Source organism: Hemiscyllium ocellatum, chromosome 25 (assembly GCF_020745735.1).
Source record: "Hemiscyllium ocellatum isolate sHemOce1 chromosome 25, sHemOce1.pat.X.cur, whole genome shotgun sequence".
NCBI lineage: Eukaryota > Metazoa > Chordata > Chondrichthyes > Orectolobiformes > Hemiscylliidae > Hemiscyllium > Hemiscyllium ocellatum.
Window position 1 is genome coordinate 57,495,166 of NC_083425.1, and position 23,932 is coordinate 57,519,097.

The window sequence follows — 23,932 nt, forward strand, 5'->3', positions numbered from 1 at the left end:
AAATATTCCCAAATTAAAGTGGCCTGCACTTGGCCCCTATCCCTCCAGACCTTTCCTATTTATGAACTTATCCAATTTAAAATGGATAATGGCAGTTCATTCAACACACAAACCACTGTATATAAAAAATTGCCCCTCGTGTCCTTTTCAAATTTTCCCCTTTTCACCTTAAAAATATGCCCTCTTGTTTTGAACTCCCCTGGGGAAAAGGCCCTTATCATTCACCTTATCTATGCTCCTCGTTACTTTTTAAACCTTCATGAGGAACACTGATCACAGGTCTCCAGCCCAAAAAACAACACTCCACCACCACCCTGTCTCCTCAACCTATGCTCTAGTAAAATAAAGTCCCAGTCTTTTCAGACTATTTTATATCTCAAACCTTCTATTCCCAGCAACATCTTGATAAAGCTCCTCTGAACCTTCTTCAGTTTAATAATATTCTTTCTATAACAGGGTGACCAGAACTGCATATAGTACTCTAGAAGCAGCCTCATCTATGTCCTTTACAACCTCGACATAACATCCCAACTCTTATATTCAAAGATCTTAGCAATGAAGGCAAGCGTACTAAATGCCTTCTTAACCACCCTGTCTACCTATGATGCAAATTTCAAAGCATTATCTACCTAAACCCCAGGGTCTCTGTTGTACAATACCCAGGGCATTACCATCAATTGTATAAGTCCTGTCCTTGTTTGTATTACCAAAATGCAAAACTTTACATTTATCCAAATTAAACTCTATCTGCCATTCCTCAGCCCATTGATCCAATTGAACCATATCTCTCTGTAATCCTAGGTAACCTTCTTCACTACCCACTATGCCACCAATTTTGGTGTCATCTGCAAACGTACTAACCATGCTTCCTTATTCTCATCCAAATCATTTATATAAATAATAGAACAGGAATGGACCCAGAACCGATCCCTGTGGAACACTGATCAGAGGTCTCCAGCCCAAAAAGCAACATTCAACCATCACCCTGTCTCCTACCACTAAACCAATTTTGTATTCAATTGGCAAGTTCACCCTGAATCCCATGTGATGTAAATTTACTAATTGGTCTACCATGTGGAACCTTGTCAAAGAATTACTAAAGTACAAGTAAACAATGTCTACCAATCTGCTCTCAACCTTATTTCATTAAAAAATGTCAAAATGTGCATCTTTGGGGTATCATTCCTGACCAATCCTATTTGTATGTTGCATTATTGATATTATACACAAAGTGAATTGTAATATATGAGAGAATTGTGGGGATTGGAACTTCAACTTATTACTATATGCATGGTACTTAGTATAAATACAATAACATTAAATATTTGCTCTTCCCAGTGCATTAGTCATTCACAATAACAGCACAATCTCAAACAAAGCTGTGCAAAGTTAGAGTAATTCATAAAAATGCCAAGTATACCTAGGATCTTGTGACAACATTCTGTTTTGAACTACATTCAAAACAGAGGAACTAATATTAAAAATCTTTGATCATGGGAACAGACATAATCAATTTAACTTGGACCTGTTCCACCATTCAAATAGATGATGGCTTAATCAGTCTCTTTAGTTTTTTTTTAAGAGGAGAGAATTCAGGTATCTATTACATTTTAAGTGAGGAAGTGCTTCTTGCCATCAATCTGAACAGCTTAGCTGTAATAGAAAGATTGTTCATTTATTCTGGACTCCCCATCAAAGGTAATAATTCACTGTTAAACTATTTGGTAATTTTAAACTTCGCAATTATATCTCCCTGCAATCTTTGATAGTCATGGAAATACAGACCTGATCTGTAATCTGACCTCACTACTGTACTCCATGACTGTTTATTTCCTGAAATTCTATGCACAAACCTAAGTATCTACTTTGGTGGGATCCAACCTGAGATTTCTAACTTCTAGACCTTTGTCTTCAGTCAACCAGAGATAAAGGACAGCATTCCATTAGCCATTTTAAATATACTTCGTATTTACATCACCAGTGATGTCTGTCTAAAAACTCTATTAGACGATAAGATGTAAGAGTAGAAGTAACTATTCTGCTCATCAATGAGATCATGGCTGATATGATAATCCTCAACTTTACTTTGCTGCCTTTCTCTATAATCCTCAATTCCCTTACTGATTAAAATTGTCAACCTCAGCCTTGAATATACTTAATGACCAAGTCTCTGCAGTAAGGAGTTCCAAATTCACTACCTCAGAAGAAATTTCTGATCTTGGTCTTAACTGGGGTGAACCCTTATGCTCTCTGTCCTAAACTCTGCCACAAGGGGAAATAATCTCTCAGCATCCCCTCTGTCATGCCCCCGAGAATCTTATGTTTCAATAAAGTCACCTCATTATTTTAAATTCTAATGAGTGCAGGCCCAACCTACTCAATTTCTCCTGAAAAAAATCTCTTCAGGCCCAGAATCAACCCAGTGATTTTTTTTCTGGGTTCCCTCAAATGCTTCCTTACATATAGGGACAAAAATTATTTACAGTATTCTCAGTGTGTCAGACTAGTGTATAGAATTATCAAGAATTCCATATTTTGATGTATCATTCCCTTTGAATTATAGGCCAACATTCTATGTGTGTTCCTTCTGGTGCACTGAACTTGAATGATAGCCTTTTGTAATTTATGTACCAAGGGTCCTCAGAACCCCTAGTTCTGTAATCTTCAATAAATAATATTCGGCTCATGTATTCTCCTTGCCAATATGCTTAGCATCACATTATATTCCATCTGCAAAATTTCAGACCACATACTGACCCTCTGTCAATCTGTCATCCTCACCACTTGCCATCTATTTTTGTGTCATCTGCATACTTGTCTCTCTAGTGCATTCAATTCCTTCATCCAGGTCATCAATATATTGTAGATATTTGTGCTGCCAGCACTGATCCCTATAGCATCTCACTAAATACAGGCTGCCATCCTGAAAATCTGCCAACCCGACTGTGTCTTCTATGAGTTAGCCAATCCTCTACCCATGCTAATATACAACCCTCAACATCACGGGCTTTTATTAAGTAGCCTCATGTGTAGTACTTTATCAAATGGCTTTTGGAAATCCAAATATATTACACCTGCTAGTTCTCCTTTATCACCATGGCAAATTATAAATTAGACCTGCTAACTGGAAGATACACTTATTAGACCAAGGCCTGTCCTTTCTCTGCCCTCCAGTTCCCTCATCATTTATTTACTTAATTACCGACTTCATTCTTGAAGTCCTGGTTGGGACGATGGACAGCAAGATTCTGCTACCAATTTCTTTCAATGTAGCCCAGATCCTGGTCTTGGTCTTGAAAGCCCTCTTTAAATATAATTCCATCAGGTTTTCTTTGACCAGGCCTGTCTTCAGGGCAGGTGATGGTAAATATGCCACTTGCAGGCAGGTGAAATACTGCCTGCCTCAGTCATCTGTTTGTCACAATGTCCTGTAGGTCTCTCTGATCAGTCCTGCATTGTATTTCTTCATTGGTGATATTGATATTATCCCTCCCAGTGATGCTTAGGATCTTTTGTAGATAATATTAGATTAGATTCTCTACAGTGTGGAAACAGGCCCTTCAGCCCAACAAATGAACACCAATCCTCCAAAGAAAAACCCACCCAGACCCATTTCCCTCTGACTAATGCATCTAACACTATGAGCAATTTAGCATGGCCAATCCACCTAACCTGCACATCTTTAGATTGTGGGAGGAAACCGGAGCACCCGAGGGAAACCCACGCAGACATGGGGAGAATGTTCAAACTCCACACTGACCGTCGCCCGAGGGTGCAATCGAACCTGGGTCCCTGGTGCAGTGAGGCAGCAGCGCTAACCACTGAGCCACCGTGCCGCCCCTTTTTTTTTAAGAGGAAGGCATTACATTTTACCCTCTAAGTTCAATCCAACACTGCTTTTTTTTATAATAATTTTTTCACTTCATTTTATACATCTATTCAAGATTAAACATGGCACAAAATGTTTGCACTGCCAGCAAAACACAAATCCTCCAAACAAATTAAAGAAGTCAATACCTACCTGCTGCTCCATGGTCATTCTCCTGTGAAGTTCTATGTCAAGCTAATTGAACTCCCAGCAATCAGCTTCATCCAGAATATCTGAAGATTCAGTGTGGTTGCCAATTGAAGTTGGTTATGACTCAATCCTTCATTGGAACAGATACCACACGTAGCAAACCAAGTGTGCTGTGATAAGTGGTCATATACACTGAAAATATTAATACTTCATTTTTGTACCTTAAACAAATGTATTCTCATCTTATTTTCATAGATTCATGAGAATCAGTTCCCTTTTGTCATGAATTAAAAGTGAAATATAATTCATGCTTGCATGAATGAAAGTAATAATTTGGCTACCTAGTTTATTGTAATTCCTTCAGGACACAGTCTGAAAACCTAATCTGTAATCCAATCTATTGCTCACTTGTCTATTTGCGTACAGACTGATTCTTTCGTTTTCCGAGATGAATGGGAGAGTGCTGAAATTTAAGCTCTTAAAATTGTTTGGATGTTATTAAATATTGAGAAAAAGGTCTCCCATGCCTGTCTTTGTTCCAAGGAATTCTGTGTCTCAAAACTGTCACAATATTAAATATAAGATGCACTGTTACTATAAATAGAAAACAAGTATTTTTCTGAACATTTTACATTTAATTATATCTTATATTGTTCTTCCTAGGTGTATATTATCAGCATTTATACAATCAGTTATACACTTAAGATATGTTAACGTTGCAAGTCTAGATGCTGCTAACACTGAATAATTTGTTCAAAATGTAAACCAATTTCCAATTGGTCTGCTTTTGCTTTTGAACAACAGGACCAAATACATCTCCACCCATCACTGAATCAATCATTTCCTCCATTCACTATTTCATTTATTATCAGATCTATCCACCATCAACTCACTTCAACTCCTCATCCACCTCTTCCATCATATAACTCCTTCCACCAATCATTAACATCCAGGAGCCTCATCAGTTCATTACTAGATTGTTCTATTTCAGCTCATTCAATTAATTTGATTTGCACTGAGACCTTTCTATCACCCTTCCAAGTAAATTCTAGTGCTAGGTAACTTGATCATTAATTCATTTCAGTAGGACCATAGAAAGGTTACAGCACAGAAAGTGATGGTTTGGTTTATTGTGCCTGTATTTACTGAATAATCTAGCAGCCCATTCTAATCTCAATTTCCAGTGCCTGGTTCATAGCCTCACAGATTACAATACTTCAGTTGTAGATCCAGACTCCTTTTAAGAACTGCAGATGCTGGAGATCTGAAACAAAAGCATAAATTACTGGTGAAACTTAGCACGTCTGGTAGCATCTGTGGGGAGAATGCAGAGTTAATGTTATGAGTCTGATGATACTTTAAATAACTTTGCAATGCTCTTCATCTTCTGAAGAGTCACTGGATTGAAAACATTAGTTCTGCTTTCTCCCCACAGATACTGCCAGAACTGCTGAGTTTCTTCAGCAATTTCCGTTGTTATTCCTTTTCAGTGGGTGGACAGTTTCCTCCTCAATCACAAAACTGGGCAACACCCATGACCCCCTTGGATGAAAACAACTTTCCTCATGACCACTCAAATCTTTCTGCCAGCTGAGCTATTGAGTAGTGGAAGATGGGAGGAGGTAGTGATTATTGGGACAGTCAGCAACAATCTTGCACCTGTGCAAAGCCCAGAGGTGTTGTCACCGACCGTCTAAACAGCGATAGCTAATGGTGCTCAGCAAATGACTGCGTAAATGACTTGGACGAGTCTGGATGGGATGCTCTTTAGAGGGGCAGTGTAAACTCGATGAGCTGAAGAGCCTGCTTCCACATTGTGGGAATTCTATGATTCTATGAAATCTAAATGTGGGAGGCACGATGGATCAGTGGTTAGCACTGCTGCCTCACTGCGAAAGAGATCTGGGTTCAAGTCCCACATTAGGAATTGTCTATGTAGGGTTTCCTCTGGGTGGTCCAGTTTTCTCCCACATTCCAAAAGATGTGCAGGTGTTAAGTGCATTATACAGGGATAAATGCAGGGAAATGAGTCTGGGTGGGTTATTCTTCAGAGGGCCGTTGTGGACTTGTTGGGCCAAAGGGCCTGTTTCCACATTATAGGGAATCTAATCTGTAGGAAATCTACTCTAAATAGACTCAACAAGGGAAAGAGGATAAAAAATGCAATGAATTCTTCATTGCACCTGTATTGTGGATCTGACAACACCTTTCAATCTGTGATCATTACTACCTAGAAGGCAGCAGGTGTATGGGAACACCATCACATGTAACCTCCCTTCCAGCCCACATCAACCTGATTTGAAACATGATCATCCTTCACTGTCACTGGGTTAAAATCTTGGAACATCCTTCTTAACAGCATTGTGGGTGTCACTATTGCACATAGACTGCAGCAGTTAAGGGTATCTCATCACTACCTTCTCAAGGGCAACTTGAGACAGGCAATAAAATTCTGGTCCAGAATCCACAATGATTAAATTATTAAATAAAATGTCCACCAATAAATCCAACAGGAAATTCAGGAGAAACTTCTCACATGAACAGCAGAAAAACAAGAAATGCACTGAAATGACAATTTGCAGGTCTACTAGACACTCCAAATTGCTTTACAATCAATTAAATGTTTTTTGAGGTGAACTCACCTGGCAGTCAATGTACAGTCAGAAAACTCCTCCAAACAGAAATGTGATGACGACCAAATAATCTGATATCTTTAGCAGAGAGATTATGGAACTCACTGACAGAGGTGAAAAGTACAGATGCATTTAAGGGGAATTTAGATATGGAGAAAGCAAATAAAACACATGCTGAGTAGAACTGACAAACAGGTGGAGGGAGGCTTTTTGTGGAGCATAAATACCAGCATGCATGTATGGGGCACAGGGATCCATTTATATAGAAACCTCTAATACAGGAATACTGTGAAATGGCAGACTCCATGGATAACTAAGTGTGACATTCAAGCAGATTTGCACCAAATTCAGTGTTTAAAATAACTACCTTATAAATACTTATATAGCATATACTTTATTATGGAAAAGAAGTTGTCATTTCTTTGCGAATTTTGAGTGGCAAGGTAATGAAGCAAAATACAGTGAAAGCTGAATCAGGGAAGGAAATGTGTTTAGTCATATGTAATAATGTAGTACTGTAGTCACATAGTGAAGGAACTATACATGATATAATCCATCAAAGCAAGTTGTTCAGGTAATTATGAAGACCAAAATGAAATCAAAATACCATTCAAATAACTATTGTCAGACTCTGAACTTGGAACCACTTTGTTATAGAAGTGGATTGGGGAAATGAGATCAGCTGGAATGTTGCACTCATATAGGAAACATTACGACATTGTATGTTTCTCAAATGAAAACTATGCTTGATGCCAACAATAATTCCATCGCAAAAAAATTGTATTTCTTCCTTTATTGGGGTGCAGCATGCTTCACCCTCTGGAGTACATAAAGATATACCACTAGGAGGCCATGTACTTGATGGCTTTTTCAAGAAGCTATCTGACTTGGCCCATTATGCTCTTTCTCGACAGCCACAAAAATGTTTCCTTTCAAATATTTTTCCTACTTACATTTGGACATTAGTATCAAATCTATCTCCACAACTTGTTCAGGCTGGAAATTCCAGATATTCTAGATCTTAACTCACTGGGTAAAAACAAAAATTCTGCTCATTGTCCACAACACCTGAATTACTGTGTCACAGTCTTAAATCTGAGCCTCATATCATTGGCGATTCTTCAACATGCTATTCAATTACAGAACCTTGGGACGAATTGAATCTTGCCTTCACCTGAGGAGCCCTTCTCTGTACAAGTTATTGGTTTGTGATTGATAGTGAGAGATCTGGATGTTCTTTTCCTGAACTCAGATGTGCTAAGCCTCACTGCTGTCCTATATGGCCAGGCATTGGTTTGAGATGATTCAATTCTTTTAAGAATCTTTTCTCACGATTTTTACATTCTTCTGCCTTTGGTTATTTCTATCTAGTGAATCAAAATATTGATAGGATTTCAAATGTAATAGACTGGAATGTCTGCAAAAGCCTGTGAGGTTACCAAGCCAATTAGAAACAAATTTATTTTACATTTGATAATTCATCAGTACTTTGACAATCTCACACAGGATAACTGATGTAGGATGTCAAAAAATATTATTCACCTTCTCAGCTGTGGGCTGAACTTAAATGTTGGCACAGAGGGAGTATTATTCCTTACTTATGCTGTGGGGCTTAGACAGGGACAGCATAGTTGGTGGTTAAACTGTATCTAATTCTGTGCTGTATCTTCCCAGGGAGTGTTTGATTCTGACATTGGATGCCTGAATGGAAAGTGCTTCATTCCCTAGCACAGATATTTTTCAACAGGATGACCAAAAATTGAAGACAGAATCTTTTTTTGTAAAGAATGTCTTTATAAAGAGTTCTGAAATTAGTGCCATATGTTAAAATGCTTAACAACTTAAGTTGCTTGATTTCTTCCTTGCAGTGATGTGGAGATAGCTTTCAAATGACTGAACATTTCATTTCCTTCCACCCACAATGGCAGTTAGCTCAAAACAAACTGGATCCCAGCAGAAATCAAAGATTCCAGAGGCAGTTGGGTGAAACCAGGAATGTTGGAGCTTCCCCCATGTTCAACTGATGCCAATTCAATCAGGGATGACAGTCTTAGGATTCCTCTTGCATCCACCATGTACTGAGATCAGATACCTCAATTCAACATGCATCAAAGACCCAATTGCTGCATTGTACTGGGATGATCTGTGGTGCAGGGTATCTGTAACACATTATTTCACCTTCCTCTTTAACTCTATATGCTGTCTTCCTAATACATTGCTGTCATTCTTCCATCCACCAGTGAGACATGAGATCGATATGCCGGTTCACAGGTGAGTTTCTTTCTGCTAGGTTGACTACTGCATACCACACTCCCCCCAAAGTCCACCTTCTGTGCTACCTCAGGCGCCCATCACTTTTGATTGGTCCCAGTTCAGATTTTGGGTCATCTGATAGAGAACTCCAGATGGTCTTTTGACAAGGTGGTAACAATGGGCATGGTGAAGGTTCAACTGTACACGTGTTGGTAGCTGACCAGAATTTGCCTACACTTTCATATATCCACAATTCAAGAGGTCTGCCAACTAGCTGTGAGTTATGGAAAGCCTCCTTTATAGCAACATCTGATGGAGGAAGGTTTAGAATCCCATTGAGGTGCTGGAAATTTTGATCCATATACTCATTGTTCGGTGGGCCGGCGTGTAACCACTGGTCTTGTCCTGGATCACAGAAAGGACAAAGAAAACTTTAATTTTATTGATTGCCACAAAAATAGTTGCTGTTTCTGAAAGAACAGGTTTTAACTGGGGCACTTCAGCCAACAATCCTGGCCAGATCTCCACTACTGAGGTAGTGCTGCATTATCAAAGTTACATCTCCTGGATGAGCTGTTAGACTAAGAAATGTCTGCCTTCTCAGGTGGACGCAATAAATCACACCATAGTTATTTGATGATTTTTGGTATCCTGGTCAATATTTATTCAGTGTTTATTCAATATTTATGCCAGTCACCTTGGCTTTCACACATCCTCCAATGCAACAGTGACTAAACATGCATATTTTATATTAATAATAATCTATTCTTAATCTATTAATTAATTTGATTGAGAAGGCATCTATTGTTGCAAAGGGGACAGTATAAATACAAACTCATTCTTTTTTAGATGCTAATAGAACAGGATCCCAAATGAAGTATTCAACTGCAGTTCAGCTTGATTTGACTAATTTTTTCATTGGATGTAGATGTCATTGGTAAGGCAGCATTTGTTGACCATTCCCAATTGCACTTAATCTGAGTGGCTAGTGAGGCCATTTCAGAATGTAATTAAGTGTGAACCACATTGCAGTGGGTCTGGAGTCACATGCAGGCCAGACCAGGTAAAGATGGCAGATTTCTTCCTTAAAGAAAAGGAAGGACAAATGTGACAAAGGAAGGAAAATTGTATTTTCTGACAATTGTTGATAGTTTTATAGTTGACATTACTAGATTTCAATTTCAGAATTTAGTAACATTTGCAATGGTGGGATTTGAACTAGACCATTATCCTGGGCCTCTGAACTTAACCACTACAACACCGCACACCCACATTCTCTACTCTTGCACAATAATGGTTGAAGATATTTGTACCACTCACTCTTGACAGAGAATTGATTTGTTGATTTCCAATAGATCAATGATCTAATTCTCACAAGGCCCATCACAAACCAGAGACTAACTGGGGAACTCCTCGTATAGATAGTTTCAATAGGACATAGAATGTTACAGGTCAAAGTTTGGGAGAAGATTTGTAGCTCGGGTGCTCGTTGTTGTAGTTCTTTTCGCTGAGCTGGGAGTTTTTGTTGCAAACGTTTCGTCCCCTTTCTAGGTGACATCCTCAGTGCTTGGGAGCTGCCTGTGAAGTGCTTCTGTGCTGATTCCTCTGGCATTTATAATGGCTTGTCTCTGCCGCTTCCGGTTGTCAGTTGCTGCCCGCTGCAGTGGCCGGTATATTGGGTCCAGGTCGATGTGTTTGTTGATAGAATCAGTGGATGAGTGCCATGCCTCTAGGAATTCCCTGGCTGTTCTCTGTTTGGCTCGCAAGCCAAACAGAGAACAGCCAGGGAATTCCTAGAGGCATGGCACTCATCCACTGATTCTATCAACAAACACATCGACCTGGACCCAATATACTGGCCACTGCAGCGGACAGCAACTGACAACTGGAAGCGGCAGAGACAAGCCACTATAAATGCCAAAGGAAACATGACAGAAGCACTTCACAGGAGGCTCCCAAGCACTGAGGATGTCACCTAGAAAGGGGACGAAACGTTTGCAACACAAATTCCCAGCTCGGCGAACAGAACCACAACAGAATGTTACAGAGTTTATGAGGGAGGGTGCTATTAGTCAACAGAAACTAGCAACCCTGTGTACTCTCAAACAGTACAGCATGAGATCAGCTTTCAGTCTCTATCAATTCTGTGCTCAGAATGCTCATCATTAGAGAAACATCATGACTGAGATAGGTGAAATTGTTAGACACACCACACAATACACCAAACATTCATCTCAAGCATATAATATAGCAGTGAATGAGGCCATTCAGTACAATATGTCTCTTCAGTCATTAAGCCCCACACTTCTTGTCTTTTCTTCAAAGCCTGCAATTGTCCCCAACTTACATATAAGACGGAAAAATCATAAGAAGTAGGAGCAGAAGTAGGCCATTCAGTCAATCGAGTATGATCTGTCATTCAATGAAATCTTGACTGATCTGATCATCCTTAACTCCATTTTCCTGCCTTTCCTCACAACTCAATTCCCTCACACTGCTTTCAAATCTATTTTGGCCTTGAAAATATGTAATGGTCCAGCTTCAACATTCTTCTTCTAATATTCTAGGATGCATTTTATCAGGTCTCGGGAACTTATTGGTCTTTAACCCCATTAGTTCCCTTAGCATTTTTTTCCATAATGAAAAGGCTTTTTATTTTTTTTCTCCTCATTTGGTCCCATATGATTTAATAATTATGGAGTGGCTTCTACTGTGAAGACTGATGTAAAATATCCGTTCATCTCCACTGCAGTTTCCTGGTTCCCCATTATTATTTCCCAACCTCATTCGCTAAGGGGTTTATGTTAACTTTGGTCTCATTCTCTTTTACATAATTAGGGCTCTTACCATCCATCTTGATATTACTCACACCTTTACCCTCAAATTTTACATTTTTTTTTTGATTGTCATTTGTTGGTTTTGAAAACATTCCAAATCTTCTGTTTTAGCACGAATAGAGTCATAGAGTTACACAGCCTAGAAACAGACCCTTTGGTCAAACCAATCCATATCAAACATAATCCCAAACTAATTTATTCCCACCGGCCTGCTCCTGGCCCATATCCCTCCAAACCTTTCCTATTCATGTACATTTCAAAATATCTTTTAGATGTTGTAATTGTACATACATGCATCACTTCTTTAGGACATTCATCCCACATGTAAACCACCCTCTTTGTAAATATTTTGTCCCTCATGTCTTTTTTAAATCTCTCTCCTCTCACCTGAAAAATGTGCTCCCTAGTCTTGAAATCCTCCAATGTAGGGAAAAGATAACCACTATTAACTCTATACCCTTCATTATTTTATAAACATTTATAAGGTCACCTCTCACCCTCCTAAGCTCCAGTGAAGAAGGTCCAACCTGCATGTCCAACCTTACCTTATAACTCAAACGTTCCATACCCAGCAACATCCTGATAAATCTCTTTTGAACCCTCTCAGCTTAACAATATCCTTTAGAACATAGAACATTACAGATAAGAACAAACGCTTTGGCCCTTGATGTTGCGCTGACAAGTGAAACTAATCTGAAACCCATCTAACCTACATTATTCCATTCTCGTCCATATTTCAATCTAAAAACCATTTAAATGCCCTTAAAGTTGGCGAGTCTACTACTGTTGCAGACATTGCATTTCACACCCATACTACTCTCTGACTAAAGAAATTATTTCTGATATCTGTCCTATATCTATTCATCTCCACTGCAGTTTCCTGGTTCCCCATTATTATTTCCCAACCTCATTCTCTAAGGGGTTTATGTTAACTTTGGTCTCAATTTAAAGCTATGTCCCATCGTGCTAGCCATCACTATCCGAGGAAAAAGGCTCTCATGTCCACCCAAACCCCTGATTATCTTATATGTCTTAATTAAGTCACCTCTCAGCCGTCTTCTCTCTAACGAAAACAGCCTCAGGTGACTCTCTGTGTGGGGTTTGCACATTCTCCCCGTGTCTGCGTGGGTTTCCTCCGGGTGCTCTGCTTTCCTCCCACAATCCAACAATGTGCAGGTTAGGTGAATTGGCCACGCTAAATTGCCCGTAGTGTTAGGTGAAGACGTAAATGTAAGGGAATGGGTCTGGGTGGGTTACGCTTCAACGGGTCAGTGTGGACTTATTGGGCCGAAGGACCTGTTTCCACACTGTTAGTAATCTGTAATCTGTATCTGTATGTCCCTCAGCCTTTCCTCATAAGGCCTTCCCTCCATACCAGGCAACATTCTAGTAAATCTCCTCTGAACCCTTTCCATAGCTTCCACATCCTTCCTATAATGTGGTGACCAGAACTATATGCAATACTCCCAAGTGTGGCTGCACCAGAGATTTGTACACTTGCAGCACGACTTCATGGCTCCAAAACTCAATCTCTGTACCAATAAAAGCTAACACACCCTTTGCCTTCTTAACAACCCTATCAATCTGGGTGGCAATTTTCAAGAATCTATGTACATGGATCTCTCTGTTCATTTACACTGTCAAGAATCTTACGAATAGCCTAGTACTCTGCATTCCTGTTACTCCTTCCAAAGTGAATTACCTCACACTTTTCCGCATTAAACTCCATTTGCCACCTCTCAGTCCAGCTCTGCTGCTTATCTATGTCCCTCTGTAATCTACAACATGCTTCAGCACTATCCACAACTCTACTGACCTTAGTGTCATCCGCAAATTTACTAGCCCACCCTTCTATGCCCTCATCCAGGTCATTTATGAAAATGACATACAGCAGTGGACCCAAAACATGAAGTTGTAACTGGACTCCAGGATGAACATATACCATCAATCACCACCCTCTGTCTTCTTTCAGCTAGCCAAACCGCTAAATCTCCCTCAATCTCCCTTTGTATTTTGCAATAGCCTAGTGTGGGGAACCTTATCAAATGCCTTACTGAAATCCACAGACACCACATCAACTGCTTCACCCTCATCCACTGTTTGGTCAGCTTTTCAAAGAACTCAATAAGCTTTGTGAGGCACGACCTACCCTTCACAAAACCATGTTGACTATCCCTAATCAACATATTTATTTCTAGATGATTATAAATCCTATCTCTTATAACCTTTACCAACACTTCGCACACAAACAAAGTAGGGCTCACTAACCTATAACTACCAGGGTTGCCCCTGCTCTCCTTCCTGAACAATGGAACAACATTTGATGTCCTCCAGTCTTCTGGCACTATTCCTGTAGACAATGACGACATAAAGATCAAAGCCAAAAGCTTGGCAAGCTTCTCCCTGGCTTCCCAAAGAGTCCTAGGATAAATCTCATCTGCTCAGGGGACCCATCTATTTTCACACTTTCCAGAATTGCTAACACCTCCTCCTTGTGAACCTCAATCCCGTCTAGTCTAGTAGCCTGTATCACATTATTCTCCTCGACAACATTGTCATTTTCCAGTGTGAATACTGATGAAAAATATTCATTTAACACTTCCCCTATCTCTTTGGACTCCACAGACAACTTCCCATTACTATACTTGATTGGCCCTGCTCTCCCTCCTGTTTGTCTCAGATCGATGACAGACTGCATTCACATGGCACCTGCCATGCAGCAGCCCCGTCCATCACATGGTCCCTCACAGGCTCCTGACCCCTTACCCTCAACTTGAACATCCTACAGGGCTACTGTTGAGATGAAGGAGAAACTGCATTACAATAGGAATACATCCTGCAGTTAGAAACCAGAGGCTGGAGAGTTTGAGACAATGTCACGCCCACCTTTGTTTAGCACACACTCTCTCTCCCTCCCCACCCCACTCTCTATGTTTCCATCTCTGTTTTGTACTCTCTCTCAATGTCCCTGTTTCTTTCTCCCCTCTGTCTGTCCCTGTCTCTTGTTATTTTTAATCTCTCTCTCTATGTCTCTGTCTCTCTTTCCCAGATGTAATCTTGACTAATGTGCTAGGGATAGTTTCTAGAAATGGAGAGAAAGAGAAAACTCCACCACTGACACCAGTCTCTGGGTCTCTCTCTCCCTTTTTCTCTCCGCCTGTCTCTTAGTTTCTCCCTGTCTCTCTGCTCCCACTTTATTCACCATTTCATTTTTCAAACACTTACTCCAGTTTTAACCACTTACTGCAGATCACATTTGCTTTGTTGAGGCAAACTATGTTGAAGGCTCGGCAGTTATTTGAGATAACAGGCCCACCCGTGGAATGGGCCCTCTCTCATATTGGGGAATGTTGTGAGATTGAGAGTAGTTGAGATCCAATCCCACCCTGTCCTAGACTCAAGAAAGGTTAAAGGGGTTTTAAACATTTGCATCCAATGCAACTAAATCCAGGAGACATACCCACAATCACATTGCAAGCACCATATGCAAAAATTGATGACAAGCTGAAGACCTGTCAACATATTTAAATAAAGTGAACATGGAAATGACTTTAAATGACTGGCATTGGTAACAGCCATTGAGACTTTGATGGACAATGTTCAGGGCAGTGTCAAAAAGGATCCGCAACTGGCCTCATTGGCCTCACCAATCTGGTAATGAATTCAAGACCGATACTTAACTAACTTCTGTCTGCAGAAATGACCACAAGCTTTCTGTTTCTTGCCGCTTCAACACACTACCGAGTACCCAGCCAATATTTCTGCCTCACGCTTACTGCAGTGCTCCAGCTAAGCTCAACACACACTAACAGCATCTCATTTTTCACTTGGGAACCCTGCAGCCTTCTGGACTTAATGTCGAGTTCAATAATTTAAGGGCCTGAGCACCTTAACCCCCATACACCAGGCCTTGTTTTCACAAGGACTGCTACCACCACCAACAATTCCTTGTCAGCCATTAACAGTCTCCATTAGCAGCTATTGATTCTCTCAGGTTGACCATTACCTATTCCTTTTTCACCCCAACAATTGTTCTCTCTCTGGGCTCCATCTCCACCTACCTTTTCCTCCTTCCCACTCCCTTCACAATATCTTCAGCATAAATATCAACATTCTCCTAGCTACAAATCAGTTTTGAAGAAGGGTCACTAGATCTGAAACGTTAATTACTTTATATTGACAGATGCTGCCAGATCTGCTAGTCTTTCCTATTAGTTTCATTCTTACTTAACTAATGAGGTTGGTCTGTTGGAGGCCCATTAACAGTTGCCTGTCTTCAAATCATTGGCTGGTTAGGGTGTCATTCTGTCAAAACCATCTCAGGTTGGGATGCCAGATAAAATGGCTGCCATGAACCAATCCCTCATTTCAGCACATAGAGAGGTGGGTTGTTTAAATTTACTCCCATTATGCCTAACTGAGGGAAACTCTTAGAAAATCTTTCAATTGCTGAGGTAAACAGCTCTCCATTTTGAGACCTCAGCATCAGAGATGGTTTTCACAATCGATCTTTGCCTTGGTGGCTATAATATTTGCCACGTGGCGTGTTTTTTCTTTCAACCTGACATAATCCTTAATTTGTGGTACTAAAAAATGCACAGTAGGTCAGGCAGCATCTGAGAAGCAGGACAGTTGCGACGATCCGGGTAGGACCCAAAGTCCTGGGACTCTACTCTCCTGCTCCTTGGATGCTGCCTGACCAGCTGTGCATTTCCTAATGTTACACTATATTGTCTCTGACACTCCAGCATCTGCAGTCCTCACTATCTCCTAGTAATCCTTAACCTCCCTGGTTAGCTTATCCCTGGAGTACTGTAAGCAATGTCGGTCACTTTATTTGAGGAAATACATTATTTTATTGGAGGCAGTTCAAAGAAGATTCACTAGGATGATCCTTGGTATGGAGGGATTGTCTTATGAGCAACAATTAAACCGGTTGGGACTTGGCTCACTGGAATTTAGAAGAATTCTTAAAGTGTTACACGCTGTAAATGCTGACAGGATGTTTCTCCTCATGGGACAGTCTAGGACCAGAAGCATAATCTGAGATCAAAGGGATGTTAGTTTAATACTGAGATGAGGAATTTCTTCTCTCAGAGGTCTCTGGGACTCCTTGTCAGAGAGAGGTGTAGGGCAGAGTCCTTTTGCATATTTAAGGCTGAGACAGCTAGGTGCTTCATCAATAGAGGAATCAAGGATTATGAGGAAAGAACAAAAACATGGAAAATTAGGAGTGTTGGCTCAGTCATGATCCTACTGTTGGCTGAACAGCCTACTCCTATTTCTATTTTTCATGGTCTTATTATCCCTTTCCTAGAATCCCCCTTCCTCACTGGGAGATATCTTCGCAATTCTTTTAAATATTACTTCTCAACTGTCTCTGCTGATAAACATTCCCAATCTATTCCAGCTAGCTCTGCCTTCATTTCTATGTAGGAGGAGAAAGTGAGGTCTGCAGATGCTGGAGTATCAGAGCTGAACATGTGTTGCTGGAAAAGCGCAGCAGGTCAGGCAGCATCCAAGGAACAGGAAATTCGATGTTTCGGGCATAAGCCCTTCATCAGGCTTATGCCAGAAACATCGAATTTTCTGTTCCTTGGATGCTGCCTGACCTGCTGCGCTTTTCCAGCAAAACATTTTCAGCTCTTCATTTCTATGTAATTAACCAAATTCCAACCCAAATTGCTCCCTCTGAATGCTTTAATGATTTCCTAGGAGACCTTTTACTCTGATATAATTTATTAAAATTAATTTATTTCACATTATCAGTTCCAAAATAGTGTGATCCTGGTTGGATCCACAACAAATTGTTCTAGGAGACTATCCTGAACATACTCTCTGAATTCTTCCTTGTGACTAACTCTGCCAATCTGACTAACACAATCCACATGATTAATCTACTACCTTTTTCTACATGCCCTAGTTACCTCTTCATTTATTCTTTGTCCCACAGTGTAGCTAAGGCACACTCCAAGCAATGTCTTCTTCCCCTTTATATTTCTTACCTCCACCCATGTGGATTCTATATATTCCAACACAAGATCTTTTCTTCCTATCACACTTATCCCATCTCATCCTACCAATGTCAGTCCATCACCCTTTCCTTCCTGCCTGTCCTTTTGAAAAGCCATACACCCCTGAATATTTAGTTCCAAGCTTTGATCTCCTTGTAAACATGTCACCATAGTGGCTATAAGGTCAGATGCACTAACTCTGCATTTATGCCATCTATTCATATATTTTGTTCGACGTGCATTCAAATAAAGACTCATTAATTTTGCCTTTAAACCATTTTCCCTTTTTGGCCATATTTACTGCTATAATATTTTTGAGGAATGCTGAAATATGGGATTTTTAAAAATGAGATTAACTGAGACTGTACTGCATAGTTGAGTAAACAGTATGCTGTGCTTGTGACAAGTCAGCACTTCCAGCCTCAAACCTTTGTAGGATTTAACTTACCTTTTCTGAAAGGTTGTTTCCCATTGTATGCCAGGGGAACCACGAGGAACTTGGTTTCTGCCAGGAGAACCCATTGATGCAGGACCCGCACTGTCCAGCTCCCAGGCCGCAGAGGGTGGTTTAATGGAGGTTTGTAATGAGTATATTCAGCCTCTGAATCCACCATTATGTCATATGATGTTGCCACGATGTAAGTGGGGTCAATCCACACAACTGTGGCAGTCATGTTACTGCCTTTAGCCCATTTCTGCATGGCAACTGGCTCATCAAAAGGCCCAATCAAACCCCCGAAGTTACGGAACAGTCGCTCCTTGGGGTCCCATTCTGTTCCCACCTGAAAAAAACAGAAGAAAAAGGTTAGGATTAGTTTCTCCAGCAGTTGCACTACGAGTATAAAAATCAAGGTAAAGCATCGAATAGTTAAACATGCTGACTTCCTCTCCTCTTTTATACCAATAGGCCACAGATCAAACAACAACCCACATCTATATAGCATTTTAAGGTAGAAAAAATAAGCTAACATCTCCAGTCAGGCAAAGAAAAAAAATTGAAACCATACCACAGAGATATCACAGCTTTAATAAAATGATTGATTTAGAAGTTTAGTATCTTAAGAGAAGAGTACAAAGCAGAGAGGTTTACAGTTCGATTCTTTATTACCAAGCGGATGAAAGATTATTGGGTGTAGAAATGTAAAGTTGAAATTACGATCGAATCAGACACGATCTCAGAGAATCTCATAGCGGTGCACGCTCAAAGATCAGAGCAGCCTTCTTTTGTTCCTCATTCATATCAATCCCAAATTATTCCACTGTCCTGCTCCTCCCCGTGGTCCAGAATTAATATGAAACTGATTTTAAATATTGACCAAATTTCCATTAAAAGATACAATTGTCTCTGTCAGAACCGTTCCCTGGGACAACCTGTTCCATGCTCCATTTGGTTGCAAGCCTGCTGAAGAACAAGTGACAACAGGGAACTCCTTATCCACTCACTGATTTCGCATCCAGATAAAATACTCCATTCTTTGGTAACATATCAAATCCTGTGATTAATTTAAAACCATTACTACATCTGAATTTGACTTTCCCTGCCAGTTTGGGCTATCGTTTGGTTGGTATATACACTAAATAGGATAATTTTGGGTAGCCCATTTCGAATCTCTGTACAAAATCCATTATGTGCTTCAACCCCACCATATCCTTTACAATGCAAAAAACAAGACATGATAGAAATACTCAGCAGATCAGAGAGCGACTATGAAGGGAAACAGTAGATCAATGGTCGTTCAGCAAGATATTGAGATGAAATGTTAATTTAGACCATCTCCATACTGTATGCCTTTTGAATATTTCCAATATTTTCTGTTTTTATCTTTGATTTCTGATGCCTACATTGTTTTGCTTTTGTACAGTTGCATTGATCATATACCTCTGCAATGAGCGAGAATGGGCAAGGGAGAAGAGTGTGTTACATGACCAGGGAGTGATAAGAGACATATACAAAGAAAAAGTGAAAAATGGAGTGAGTGACAGAAAGAGACAGAAATGAGGGGAGAAAGATTGGGAGGGGAGAGATAAGAGAAAGGGATAAACTGAAAAGAGTTGGGGGGAGGAGACAGGGAAAAAGAGAAAGAGGCAGTAGGGAAGACAGAGGTGAGGAGAAGAGATGAAGGGGAAATGAGAGAAGAGGAAACTAGATCGAGAGAGAGATCAGTGGAGGGAGAGAGAAAACAAGAAGCGAGAGAGACAGACAGACAAGGAAAACACCTCTTATTTACCCTTTCCAAATCTTCAAGATTTTAATTGTAACCATGATGTGAAGATGTGGACAAATTGAACAAACAAATGACACCAGGTTATAGTTTATTTTAAACTGCAAACTTTTGGAGCTCTGTTCCTTCCTCAGGTGTGATGGAAGGAGTGGAGGTCTGAAAGCTTGCAATTTCAAATAAACCTGTTGAAATATACCTGGTTTCCTTTAATTTTCGACCTTCAGGTTTTAAATACTTCTTCCCAGTTTTTCTCTGCTCTCAAGATAACAACCTCAGATTTCACAGTTTATCCATCTAACTCTCATCCCTTGTTCCTGCAACTGAAAACAGTGACTAGTTTCATCAATGCATAATTAAAACAAATTGGTGTTTTTGAATAACAATTGCTTTTACCATCACCATCTGCAGCTCCAAGTTTCAACAGGCATGTAAAGGTGGGGCAAGTGGGAGAATCACTTGATTGGATCTCAGGTGTTGATCAGAGTGGTTCCAATAGCATGGAAGTTCTGTCACTCAATCTTACTCCTGCCCTCTCACTCATATCTCCATTTTTCGCTTTTCTCTTGTATGTGTTTTTTACCACTCCCTGGTCATGTCTTATTTGCTCCTCCTTTGTCCATTTCTCTCATTGCAGAGGAATATGATAAATGCAATAATACAAAAACAAAACAATGAAGGTATCAGAAATCAAAGTTGAAAATAGAAAATATTGGAAATATTCAAAAGGCATACAGTACAGAGATGGAGTAAGTTAACATTCCATCTCAACATCCTGCTGAAAGACCATTGAGCTGGGATGGACTTCGGATTTCTTTCTGTGCCCTACACATGGCAGAGCTTGTGCTGCTTTGAATTAAACTTGCCTTTGGTCACAGAATTCAAGAAGAAATAAGAAGTGTCCATTTAGGAAATTATATTATAAAAGTGTGGATTCGATCGCTGAGCAATCAAATTTTCTGCAAACGTTTCGTCACCTTGCTAGGTGACACCATCAGTGCATCTTTGATAAAGTATTGGTGGTTTGTCCCGCTTTGTATTTATAGTATCTGTTTGTTGCTACTTCTAGTTCTGTATCTGAATGGTTTGTATACAGGGTCCAGTTCAAAGTGCCTATTGAGTGAGTTCCGGTTGTAGTGCCAGGCTTCAAGGAATTCTCTGGCGTGCCTCTGTTTTGCCTGTGCAAGGATGGTTGCATCATTCCAGTTGAATTTGTGTCCTTCATGGTTAGTGTGGTTGGAAATGAGAGAGTGCGAGTCGGGTCTGGTGGTGGCGAGCTGATGTTCATGCACTCATATGGTCAGTTTTCTTCCTTTTTGTCCTACGTAGTGTTTTTCACAGTCTTTACAGGTTATCTTGTAGATAATGTTTGTCCCGTTGGATGTGTGTCAGGTCTTTAATCTTTGTGAGGAGCGAGTGGAAGGTGCTCACTGTTTGTGAGCCACTAAGATTCCTGGGGTCTGAGTAGTCAGGTAGTTATCTCTGATATAGCTTTGATGTATGGTATGGTTGCTATCGTGTCTAGTCATGTAGTGTTTTCTTCTTTGGGTTTGTCCATTAAGTACTGGAGGATAGTGCTCTTGGGTACCCATTACATTAAATCGTTTGAATAGATGTTCCTGTTCTGCCTTCCAGAGTTCTGGGTTGCTGCAGCGTGTCCTTGCCCGTTTAAATCGTGTCCTAAAGCAGCTCCATTTCTGGGTGCTGGGGTGGTTGCTGTTATATTTCAGTACCTGGTCACTACAAGTGTTCTTCCTGTACACAGTGGTCTGGAGTTCTGCAGGAGGTGGTCATTAGTGAAGCATCTGAAGATGGTTGGGCCAAGGTCACTACCCTGATGAATTCCTGCTAAGATTTTCTGGAGCTGAGGTGACTGACCTCCAACAACCACAACCATCTTTCTATATGTTAGGTATGACAGCAACCAGCAAAGAGTGCACCTCCTGATACTCAATGATTCCAGTTTTGTTCGGGCTCCTTGATGCTTCGCTTAGTCAAATACAGCCTTGATGTCAAGGTCCATCACTCTACTCACCTCTGGAATTCAGCTCTTTTGTCCATGTTTGAACCAAGGCTGTCAGGAACTGAATGGCTTTGCAGTAAGGAGTTGAATTGAATTGAATTATTTATTTATTGTCTCTTGCATTTAGCAAATAAATAGGAAAAGTGTAGTATGTCACCATGCTCTGGTGCTATTTTGAGCCACAGGAGATATTAAGATACAAGTAGAAGATAACTAAAAACACAGTTCTTTCTTCTTGTGCTCTGCTCTGGGGGAGGATTAGGAATAATATTTTGAGGACGTGGGTTCAAATTCTGCCAAAGCAACTGCTGAAATGTGAATTCAAATAAAAATTTAGAATAAAAAGCTGCTATCAATTCTCTGTTCATCCTATGGGCTTTTAGTTCAAACAGTTAGAGCTTGGTGCTTATAATGCTACTGTCATGGGCTCAATCCCCATATTGGCTAACACACTGCCTTCCAACTGAGACTTCTTGGATCAGTAAGTTCACACAGTCAATATAGAGAGATCACATCGAGAGTGAGACACAGCCCAAGTGAATGCACAGTTCAGAGAATTTTGGTGGCAATGTGGTCGAGGTAAAGTGATGCTTTTACGCTTGCTTTATTTTTGGCTCATGGTTTGTAATATTTATTTCAAGAGGATTAAATGAAGTTCAGGATCATGGACCCAGAACAAAAGAAAATAGAAATGCAGTTTTAATCAGGGATAGCATGTTCAGGGGAATTGACACTGATCTCTCTGGGCAGGATTAAGTGTCCTAAAGGTTGTGTTTCTGGTGTCAGGATATTTCATCTTGGCTGCAGAGGAACTTGGAGAGGGAGGGGAAAGATTCAATTGCCAGATCCACATAGGTACGAACAATATAGGGAGGAGGAGGAAAGAGGTTTCTGCTGAGGGAATATGTACAGTTGGAATTAAATTAAAAAGCAGAACCAAAAAGATAATATTCTCTGGATTATTACTTGAGCCACAAGCAAATTGGCACAGGGTAACATTTCAACAGTCAAGTTTGGCTTCAGATCTTCGGGTGAATGTCCTACAAGGTAGACTTCAAGATACATAACAATGCACAGTCGCTGATGGGTACCCATGAGGATGGTCTTAACTGGGATCTTTGGTTCATGTAACACTACAGGTGACCCCACTACATACTCTCTCACAAACACTGGCACACATACACAGGCCCTCTCTCTCTCTCTCACTCACACACTTCTGTGCACACCCTCTCACAGGCATTTTTTTCAATTCCTACTTTGGAAATAGAACCAGTCTTACTCCAGGTTAGGATACAAACAATCTTAACCTCACACCTTTAATGCATTATCTGAGCTCAAATGTCACTGTTTTTTATCCATTGATAAAACCTCAAGCTATCTCAGGGCTATGACTTGAAAGAAATTCTGGAATTTACATATAATCAATCAAAGCCTGCATCCCCATTATAAGTGGCTTAACAGCAATCTACATTTGTCTAATACATCGATCAGTTGTATGATACTTTGATCTTTTACTTATAAAATGCGTCCCATATACCTGCCCCACTAGCTACCTGATGAAGGAGCAGCACTCTGAGAGCTTGTACCCTCAAATAAACCTGTTGGAGTATAGCCTGGTGTTGTGCAATTTTTAAGATTAAAGAGATAAACATATGGCTCAAATATTCGTATAGGAGAAACAGATTTGAATTTGTGGGACATTGGCATCAGTACTGGGGAAGGAGGGAGCTGCTCTGATGAAATGGGCTCCACCTGAATCAAGCTGGCACCAGAGTCTGGGCGAATCACAAAACAAAATCTTTTAAATTAAAAGTGGAAGAGGTGGGCTCAGTTACATGGAAAAATATGGCAAGAGTGAAAGGAGAGCAGGGCTCAACAGAGGTTCTTAAAAGTTTCCAGAGCAAGTAATAGGAGAGAAAAGTATGAAGAGTCAAA

General features: G+C 40.3%; 1 protein-coding gene across 1 annotated transcript in view; it reads right to left on the reverse strand.

The window, feature by feature from the left end:
- Positions 1–7,429: 7,429 nt before the first annotated feature.
- Positions 7,430–23,932, reverse strand: part of xylt2 (xylosyltransferase II) — a 191,530-nt gene continuing 175,027 nt past the window's right edge. The window contains exons 10-11 of the mRNA XM_060844395.1: positions 18,204–18,537; positions 7,430–9,309 (exon numbers count right to left, since the gene is read on the reverse strand). Coding sequence (XP_060700378.1) covers positions 8,987–9,309; positions 18,204–18,537 — 657 coding nt within the window. The 3' untranslated portion in view covers positions 7,430–8,986. The remainder of the gene's footprint in view (positions 9,310–18,203; positions 18,538–23,932) is intronic.